Source organism: Microtus ochrogaster, unplaced genomic scaffold (genome assembly GCF_000317375.1).
Source record: "Microtus ochrogaster isolate Prairie Vole_2 unplaced genomic scaffold, MicOch1.0 UNK51, whole genome shotgun sequence".
Lineage (NCBI taxonomy): Eukaryota > Metazoa > Chordata > Mammalia > Rodentia > Cricetidae > Microtus > Microtus ochrogaster.
Genome location: NW_004949149.1, coordinates 18,736 through 29,112, shown reverse-complemented (window position 1 = coordinate 29,112; position 10,377 = coordinate 18,736). Strand labels below are relative to the sequence as shown.

The following is a 10,377-nucleotide window of genomic DNA, read 5'->3' as shown; positions in this document are numbered from 1 at the left end:
GCCTGCCTCTGCCTCCCGAGTGCTGGGATTAAAGGCGTGCGCCACCATCGCCCGGCTTAGCTAAGCTTTTAATAAGTTCAGCGGCCATCAGGAAACTCCCAGTTATCAGATCCTTGATGATTCTGTTTTGTCTGTGAACACCCTGGCCCCTGTTTGTCCTGGTAGAAACGGGAGAAGAGACATCCGAAGACCGATATCCTGGTTTTTAAGGCATAGTTTTGTTGTTTTTTGTTTGTTTTTTAAAGAGTGTCACTACTTTTCATAACCCAAGATCATTCTGGGCGGGAGGCACCAGGCCTGAACTCACACAGGCTCTCACCCTCCTGGGTGACCTGTTCCTTCTGTTTTAATGCCTCATTTAGCGGTTCTCTCTTCCCTAACATGTCTAGTCCATATGCAACTGCTCGAAGGAGCCAGGCTTCTCACACAGCTCGGAGGTTTTGAGCCCCTGTGCTGGTCCTGCTAAGGCTGTTGGCTTGATGGTGTGACCCATTAAGTACTGGACAGCACTGGAAGTATGGAGCTACAGAAATGTGAGAAACCAGAGCAAGACAGCAGCCATTATTTAACCAGATAACATTTGGAGAGTACAGCTTGGCGTTGTGGCTCATTGCCTTTCGTTAATCCCAGCATCAGGAGACAGGGGCAGGCAGAGCTCCGTGAGGTCAAGTCTAGTCATTATTTACTTAATGAGTTTCAGGGCTATGTAGGGAGACCCTGTCTTAAACAAACAAAGGTTTAGAGAATACTGAGGTGAACAATTCAGGAACAAAGTAAAACTACCGTTGGCCCTTCTAACAACCACCGGGTGAACAACATGCCGCAGGTAACACCAACAGCAGTTTGGATATACTAGAACTTCCATGTGCCAGCGGTCTGTGGTGTTCAGACAGGTGATGTCCACATCTGTATTTACTCAGAGTCATACAGCTCTACATCTAAGAACAGTCCTAGGCACCTCTCTGCTTCATTTGAGTAGATTGACGCCGTGGGTGACTGTGGACTCCAGAGAGCTGTGAGATCGCAAGCTGACCTGGAGAACAATACTGAACTTGAGTGGATAAGCCACCCGGTTCTCTGTAGAGGAACACAGTAAAGGCTGCATCCCTGAGCAGCGGGAAGCCAAAGGAAGCCACTCAAGTCACGTTCATTTAACCTCTTGCGTTGTCTAGTTCTCTAAGACATGTTACAAGAACTGCTAACATGGCACACGGTCTTCCTCCTTGTCCTCAAGAAAAGAAGGCTAAGCAGCTCGTTGTCCCTTTCCCTGCCCTCTCTGTCCCCCTCCCCGTGCCTGTCACACCTTAGCATGCAGCTTCCTCCATTTCATTGTACTGAGCATGAATCGTGTCTAGTGAGACTGGGTTTTCACTAACAGGTTTTTGTTTGTGCTTTTATTAAGTCACACTTCTGCACATGGCTCCGTACCTTTTTTTTTTTAACAGAATCCATTTTCAAATTTAAAAATAACATTATAATAAGAGAGTTTTCTTTTTACCAATTAGGTCAGAGTCCTAAAATTTTAAGACCCAAACCCCATGGTTTAGAGCGAACTGATTCACAAACCATAGCTGACTTTGCTACAAGAAGAAAGGGTATGTACCTAATTGGGGCATTGGGAATCTATTTATTTTTATACTTTTTTTTATTCAGAAGAAAGAAGGAAAAGGGAAAGGGGAGCTTTAGTAGTACTGCTGTTGCAAGCTGCTTCCCAGTGTGCTGTCTCTAAAGAGAATGCAGCTCGTGGTGCACAGTGAGTCTCTTTGTTCCAATGGGCAGAGGCAGCGTGGGAACCATTTGATTCCATGTCAGCTATAGTCAGCCTTGTCTCTGCATTACCCCTTAACTTTCTAGGCGGCAGCAAGCTGTTTCCCCTTTGCTTATGGGCTGCTGTGAGCCCCAGTTGTCTCCTGTCTCTGCATATATATGTGTTTACTGTTCTGAAATAGAATAAAAAGTAGTTTCGGTGTTTTTACCATGGCATAACTTAGAAATTGACAGCTGAACTCTTGTTCACCATTCTATGTAAAATAAAAATAAATAAAGGAAACTTGAAGAAAAATCACCTTCATGCAGGCAGTATGCTGAAGGTGTCTGTTTTAAGGCTATAGCTTGGTAGAGCTCTTGACTGAGATTCAGTAATGGGCTTCATCATGCTTGAGCTGTGAGCCCAGGAGATTTGCAGCTTTGAAATGACCACCCAGTGCTCTCGTGGTATGTGTAAGATAGCTGATTAAGATTACATGTTTTTGAACAAGTTGATGATCCTTTGGTTTGGGATCTAGCGAAGTTTCCGGTGATTTCGGCACGTCATTTTACGTGTGCTGCTGTCTGCTGGATGCTTCAGTACTGGAGAACGAGTTTTACACAGATGCTTAAGTCCCCCGCCCCCAAAGATTAAATTTGTAAAAAAAAAAATGGTTTAATGAGAATAGTGCCCAGCAACTTTAAAGGAATTCATACTTTTACAACCTCATTTAATTTCTATCTACAAGGTGTGTATCCGCATTGAGAAACAACATATAGTCGTTCGTAGTTTGGACCTTGAGCTGACTGACAGTCATGCATTGAAAGTTTTAGCTTTTTTCCCTGAGCATTTAAAACTCTGACACTGCAGGCCTTGTTATCATACGTAAGACAGTGTCTGCCTGCCATGTATAAATTGTGCAATTGAGAGGATCTTGTTTGGTTTTCGAGGCTTTATGCACCCAGACCTTCTCTTCTCTTTCTTCCTAGCCAAGCCAGCACCTCTGGAAATAAAGGTGCTGCCAGAGTGGGAAGAGCTGCAAGCCCCAGTCAGATCCCCCATCACCAGGAGCTTCACTCGGGGGTAAGTCCTGTGCTCACAACATGAAGTTTGGACAGCGGGACAATTAAAATATCCTATTTTATAAAAGAACTTTATAAAATGCCTATATTCAAGAGCAATAGGTCAAACAACAGCCTAGAGAAGCTCCCCTACCAGGGGTCTACAAAGTCAGAGCTGTCATGTGTTCTAATACAAATGTGCAGTATGTAACTGTAAACTAGAAAGGATGCGTGTTATCGCTTCGGTTTATACTGGAGTGATTGGACAGCTCTTCCTCATGTTCATGGAGATCTTTCCTTAGCTCCTCTAGATTCCCCTTGTCCCCTCGGCCGGATTCTGTGCACAGCACGACGTCCAGTAGCGACTCTCACGACAGTGAGGAGAACTACGTCCCCATGAACCCAAACCTGTCCAGCGAAGACTCGGTATGTACAGTCCTCGTTCATTTCTCCCTGTGAAACCAGTGCAGCTTAAACCGTGCTGACCATCTGCACACTTCTACCCTCACAACTTTCTTCCTATGCCTAAACAATCCAAGGCTCCCTTCAAAGTACTTTTGCTCATTTAAGGACTATCATAGTCTAATGCCAGCCGCGGTCAAACTGTTCTGTGTTACCATTGTAAATCATTGAAAAACATGAAGGGTTTTGTTCCAGCTCTGCACCGTTGTAATGAATTTCCAAGACAACCAGTTTAGAGAGAAGGTTTGTTTGTTTTTGAGACAGGGTTTGTGTAGCTTTGGAGCCAGTCCTGTAACTTACTCTATAAACCAGGCTGACCTCAAACTCACAGAGATCTGCTTGCCTCTGCCTCCAGAGTGCTGGGATTAAAGGTGGGAAAGGTGTGCACCCCCATGTCTGGCTGAGAAGGTTTATTTTACTTGGAGTGCTGAGTGTCTGAGGTTGCTCGGTTTTGTTGCTTTGGGCCTGTGGTGACCCATGTGGCGGAGCTACTGCCTCCTTACCTGTATCAAAGTGAGAAAGAGCCAAGATCTCACACCCTCTTCAGGATGTGGCCCAGTGACATAAATAAAGACCCCACCTCTTGGAGATGTCGCCACCTCTCAGTAGTGCCATTGTGAGATCAAGTCCTCCCACAGATCACCCTTTGAAGGGCATTTCACATCCACACTCCAGGAGTTCACAGCCGTTCCAGCTGTAGTTCATTTAAAACATCCCCAGCTGTAGTGCAGTGAAATCCTCCAGTCCCAGGTTATGGCAGGCGTCTGGAAGAACTGTCTTATGCAGACGGTCTCCAATGATCTTTCAGTTCTACTAAAGGAAGTACTAGAAAGAAAGGCATTACAATCAGAAGTCAAACTGAGGAAATGAAATTAAGAATTGTGTGTACCTATGGCATTAAGGCAGGAAAGTACTTTGGTATGTCTAGTATGTCCAAACAAGCATGAGCTGGGGCTGGAGAGATGACCCAGCAGCCAAGCACACCAGACTTCAATTCCCAGCACCCACTTCAGATGGTTCATGGCAGTAACTCTACCCGCAGGGGATCCGGTGCCCTCTGCTGGTCTCTGAGTCCCCGCACACACATGCACATATGTAAAGACATACATATACAGTTGTGGTTTTTTTTTAAGTGCAAATAGCTGTGGGTACAATCGATAAGTCGACTGTGTCCCTTCTAGCTCCCCATGCCGCCAGCTGCCAGGACTCAGTGGCCCATGTGGCCCTTCCTTAGAAAAGAATGTGGTTGTTAAGATTCCTCAGAACTCTTAACTGTTGTAACACAATGTGTTGACGGAAATTCACAGGATCTGACATGCTTTTGGATTTATTAAACCAGTGTAGAAAAATTAATAGTCTCCAAAAAGTTAGGACAGATTTATATTACATCTGATTTGTGTGTACAGATCAAGTCACACATTCATCAAATGAACCCTTAATAGGTTGTCAAAAATTTGAGTCATGGTCCAACTACTGCCATAAATGTTAGATGATAACAAAAACATCAATCAATCCTGCATATTTCTTAGAACGTTAGCACTATTGCTTTATTTTGTTACTTCATGTGCATAGTGCTTACAGTGAGTCTCAGAATCCTGGAATTTCTCTAAAACTTGTGTGGGAAAAATACTGGGAGAAAGGCTAGTGTGGAGACGGGCTGTTTCCCACTAAGGCTGGAGCAAGAGCCCATAGACTTCCTAAAGAAGCTGAATTTCAGCCCCACGTTGAGATGAGAAGAAAGCCCAGCTCTGCTGTTAGACAGAGTTCAGCTTGGAGTGCTGACCAGTCCTTTGAGGAACAGCCAACTGGAATTAACTGTGCAGGAACTAGGAATTTATGTGTCACTCTTATAGCTTAAAATACTGTAGAAACCGCGCTGGCCAGAGAAAGGTGAAATGTGTGTTTGCACTGGGCGCCTTCAGACGGAGCGTTACCCACACTCCAAGCTGAGAGGGCCGTTCTAGAGGGAAAGAATTGTGATTGCATTGCGGGGTTTTGTTCTTTTCATAACTTAGGAGAGGGGGCATGCCCGCCATTTTAACTGGGCATCCAGGTGCTCCCCATCCTGTGAGCTGTGCCATTTGCTCTAGAAGTCTTTGCCAAAGTCTGTCTTCAGGGTTTGCTGCCTGATTTTAGAGAGTCCTTCTATAATGCAGTTCCTTTGATGTAAGGAAGAGATCAGGCTGATAGAGAGTGAGGTCCTTAACTGAAGGAAGTGCAGTCATGATCCATAGCTTTAGTTAACATACTTGGATGTATCTTTCTCCAGATAGCTTAAAATTAAATGTGTATATTTATTTTTAAATTTTCCATGCAATATATTTTGATCATATTCTTCTCTTCCTCACCTCTTCCCAGACCCCCCCCCTCCACTTTAAAAGCAAGACCTAAGAGGGTTCCTCTCTATAAAAATGTAATTGAGCTGGGCACATATACAAATCTTCAAAAACTGTCTTAGTTTTTACCAGGCTCCCTGCATTTAAAAATACACCAGCCAAGCAATGGTGGCACACGCCTTTAATCCTAGCACTTGGAGACAGAGGCAGGTGGATCTCTGAGTTTGAGGCCAGCCTGATCTAAGGAGCCAGTTCCGGGCTAGCCAGAGCTACACACAGAGAAATCTGTCTCAGAAAGCCAAAACCAAAACAAACAAACAAAAGAATGTTTGCTTCAGCTTTTGCAGTCATGTGTGGCTTGATGTCTAAATATTTTTTATTATTGCTCTTCACAGTTTCGTGTGCGCATGTGCCTGGGGTGGGTTGCTTGCACACGCGTGGGTAAGGAGTTATTTACTTGAGCAAGGGACACTTACCAGTGGCTAGCTACACTACTGAGAAATATGGCTGCCTCCTACTGTAGTCATCGCTGGGGGCTCTCCTAGGTCAGATCTTGCTTTAACTAGGTTTGAATTAGAGCCCAGGAGTTCAAGACCAGTCTTGGACAACACAGTGACTCTTCTCCATCCCCCGGGGGAAAAAAAGAGGGGGGGGGCAGAGCAAATCTCCTGAATGTCTGCCCACTGGTTGCTGTTCTGTGCTTTCAGAATCTCTTCGGCAGTAACAGCCTTGATGGAGGAAGCAGCCCCATGGTCAAGCCCAAGGGAGATAAACAAGTCGAATACCTGGATCTAGACCTCGATTCTGGGAAATCCACGCCACCACGGAAGGTAAGTGAGACAGATGTGCCCTGTAAGTAATTCAAGCACTCTTTGAAAGACCATCTTCTTTGGAGAAGTTTTAGGGGCCTGATGGAAATTTCGAGACAGTTGTTTTCTAAGTCACAAGCAACAGAATTACGAAGATGCTAGTTCTGTAGAGGTGTGGAAGTTGTAAGCTTTCCACTCATTGTGGTTACTGTAGAAATGATTACTTAACAAATTCTGAGTTTGCCCATGCTTTCACTCTCTTTAAAATGAAGGAAATGTGACTTAGCTGAGCATGGTGGTGACACCTTTAATCCCAGCATTCAGGAGGCAGAAGCAGGAAGGTCTTTGAGTTCAAGGCCACCCTGGTCTACGTTGAGAATTCCAGACTAGCCAGCTCTACATGGAGACCCTCTGTAAAAATGAAAGAAAAAGAATCCCCTTTGTAGTTTGTTTTCCTTTGAATAGTACCTTACTTAGGGCTAAGAGTAAGCAGCAGGTTGTCCTGGTGCTGATCCAGGCCTGGAAAGGTCAAACAGAAGCTAAGGGAAGACTCTGGTCTCTACGTTTTAGATGGACCTGGTTTTCATCTTCTTCTGTTTGAATGGTTCTATATAATTTTAAAATTAAGAGAAATTAGTGTCAAGTTAGGTATTGACAGACAATACACTTAAACTAAGGTTTTTCTGTATGTAATTTCAGGACTGCAAATATCTGTCTATATTTGTTTGTTTTTGAAGCAGGGTTTCACTATGTAGCCCTAGCTGCTCTGGAGCTCTCTACATAGACCAGGCTGACTTTGAACTCAGCTCCACCCACCTAGTTCTGCGTCCCGAGTCCTGGGAGGGAAGATGGGCACTCCCATGAAAGGCATATGTATCTGTTTTAAATTTTGAGTTTCACCCAGAACCATTCTCACAAATTGCACTTTGGGGGCAATTTCTTTGTTTTTTTTAGCAAAAGAGCAGTGGATCGGGCAGCAGCATGGCCGACGAGAGGGTGGATTACGTTGTGGTGGACCAGCAGAAGACTCTGGCTCTGAAGAGCACCCGGGAAGCCTGGACGGATGGCAGGCAGTCGACGGAATCGGAAACTCCCACCAAAAGTGTGAAGTGAAGATACACCATTGCCACTGCCGAACAAGTGGGAACTGAGGAAAAGACAGATGCCAAGTGGAGAACACGATGCTTCTACTCTCAGTAGAAGCTCAAGCAAGCAGGGATGGAGAAAAGGGCCTCTCAGACGTGGTCAAGCAAATTAGATTGTAAATGGTGCTGTGTGGCATTGGATTTGTAGCGTGTAAATAATGTGGGGGAAATAGTGTTGTAGTTCTCACAGAAACATCTGTCCCTAGCTAACATGCCTGTAGTATTACTATAGTGATGCACTTTTTCATTGACCATGTTGGTTTGGGTCTTCCTGATGTACCCTAACAGATTTCCTTCTTCCTGACGTACCCTTGCAGATTCCCTTGGGTCTTCCCAACCTACCCTAACAGATTAGATTCCCTTGGGTGTTCCCGGCGTACCCTAACAGATTAGATTCCCTTGGGTTTCCCGACGTACCCTAACAGATTCCCTTCTTCCTGACGTACCCTAACAGATTCCCTTCTTCCTGACGTACCCTAACAGATTAGATTCCCTTGGGTCTTCCCAACATACCCTAACAGATTCCCTTGGGTCTTCCCGACGTACCCTAACAGATTAGATTCCCTTGGGTCTTCCCGATGTACCCTAACAGATTCCCTTGGGTCTTCCTGATGTACCCTAACAGATTCCTTTCTTCCTGATGTACCCTAACAGATTCCCTTCGGTCTTCCCAAAGTACCGTAGCAGATTCCCTCGGGAGTTCCCGATGTACCCTAGCAGATCCCCTTGGGAGTTCCTTTTGTCTTCTCACACTACTCTATGTAACAATACTAAGTGAAATGAGCTACTTTTAGTTCTGGAAATTTCAGTTGAAGCTACAGGCTAACACCATTAAAATGAGAAGTAGTTCACAAATTTGCTTTCCCGTAAAGGTGGTAACCATGAGCTTAAACTGTAGAATATAGTTGGACTCCCCCTTTGTTGGTTTCCAAAATACCGGGGATGATGTATATACTGGTGTCAAGACCTAGTTCTTTGGCTCATGTGTACTTAGGTTTTAATAGTATAGCTTGGTTGGTTTTTGTTAATTGGTGTTTTGGGTTCATTGTGTGAAGGGTTCTGCTGGGTGGGACCTTGCACCTTGGCCAGACTGGCTCCGGTTACACTATTAGGCCCACAAATCACCTGCAGATGGACTGGTGGTCTGCTCTCAACCCTTGTTCACATGGATCAAACATTATTTCCAAAAGGTGGATTCTGTGGCTAATCAGGTACGTACAGGGCACTGCCCTGCCAATACCCTGATCAGGTTTAGACAGAGAGCTCCAGTTAGGTTTGGGTTAATCCTAATATTGGTTTAGAATTAATGAAACGTTGGCATTCACTGTCAGTTACAGCAACATACTGTGATTTTGAATTAAGTAGACAGTAATTCAATATTATTACTCTTGAGAATGAAATCCTCTCTTTTGACACCATAGTGCCCTTTCTATAATTTTTTTTACTTAATATTCTTCTTGGCCTTATATTTAAATCCCTATGCAATTAATGTTTTATATCTGCATTTTAAAAAAAGAAATGTCATTTTAAGCGATCCTTGTAAGTAGCACCTATTGCCTTGGTGAGTAGATGAATTAAGAGTTTTGTACTGTGATTTGCATTCACTGCCCCAGTTCTCGAACCATCGAAGCCTTGCTGTTGTGTGAATCCCTGTCGTGGTGAATACCGCCCGGCTGGATCTCTGAACCCAGCAAGGGAATGGTGCGATTCTGTCATCTGTAACATGGCGTCGCGTGGTGTGGATGTTCAGACAGAATTACTGTCACTGTAATTGTACTTGTCTGTCTTGGCTTTGCCATGTGACTTGGAAAGCAGCTAGCATTGTCCCTTGTCTGCCCAAGTTACATACAATCTCTATGCATTGATCTGAGACTCACTGATGGCTCGGGGAGGGGACACAGAATGGAGTGTCCACATCTGAGGTTTGTCTCCCTCCGTTCAGACCTCTTAACTGTTGCTTGCGTACACAATGTGCCCTGATTTCTGGCCCACTGGCCACAGTACTGTGCCTGATCCATGTGCTGTGCTTGTTTTCCCAGGCCACAAACCAAGTGTTCATAACTAGATGAATTGTAGACTAGTAACATTGGATGCTTTTAAATGTTCGCTCCTTTTTAAACAAAAACTAAAACCCAGAACTGAATTTTGAGGTGGATTTTTAAATAAAAAAAAAAAGATTGAGTTTGGTGTGTGAGCTCTTTTGTAATTTTCTGTGAATAAGTAACGTGTCAAGAAAATGCGTACGAGGGCTGGAGAGATGACTCAGTGGTTATGAGCACCGGCTGCTCTTACAGAGGACTGGGATGCAAGCTGAGCATCGCTGTACAACTCACAGCTGTCTGTCATTCTAGTTCCAGGGAATCTGACAGCCTCTTCCAGCCTCCAGGCACTGCACACATGGGCACAGGCTTACATGTAGGCAAAGCACCCATACAAATGTTCTTAAAGTAAATTTAAAACTTGTCATTGTTGTTAAGTACATATTCTCTTTGAATATGTACATGGATGAATATTACATGGATGAATAGGTACATGGATGAATGTGTACACAGATAAATATTACATGGATGAATAGGTACATGGATGACTTGTACACGGATGAATATTACATGGATGAATATGTATGCTGATAAATATTATGTGGATGAATAGGTACATGGATGAATGTGTACACAGATGAATATTACATGGATGAATGTGTACATGGATGAATATTACATGGATGAATGTGTACACGGATGAATATTACATGGATGAATAGGTACATGGATGAATGTGTACATGGATGGATATGTACATCGCAGGTAGATGGCAAGA

The 10,377-nt window shown here is 44.1% G+C and overlaps 1 protein-coding gene across 3 annotated transcripts in view; it reads left to right on the top strand.

Annotated features, from left to right (window-relative positions):
- Gab1 (GRB2 associated binding protein 1) overlaps positions 1-9,742 on the top strand; it is a 119,667-nt gene extending 109,925 nt beyond the window's left edge. For 2 of the 3 annotated variants that reach the window (XM_005369539.3, XM_026777257.1), the window contains exons 7-11: positions 1,506-1,595; positions 2,737-2,830; positions 3,111-3,234; positions 6,314-6,436; positions 7,370-9,742. In XM_005369539.3, coding sequence (XP_005369596.1) covers positions 1,506-1,595; positions 2,737-2,830; positions 3,111-3,234; positions 6,314-6,436; positions 7,370-7,528 — 590 coding nt within the window. In that variant the 3' untranslated portion in view covers positions 7,529-9,742. The remainder of the gene's footprint in view (positions 1-1,505; positions 1,596-2,736; positions 2,831-3,110; positions 3,235-6,313; positions 6,437-7,369) is intronic. The other variant, XM_005369540.3, reaches the window with a different exon arrangement.
- The last annotated feature ends 635 nt before the right edge of the window (positions 9,743-10,377 follow it).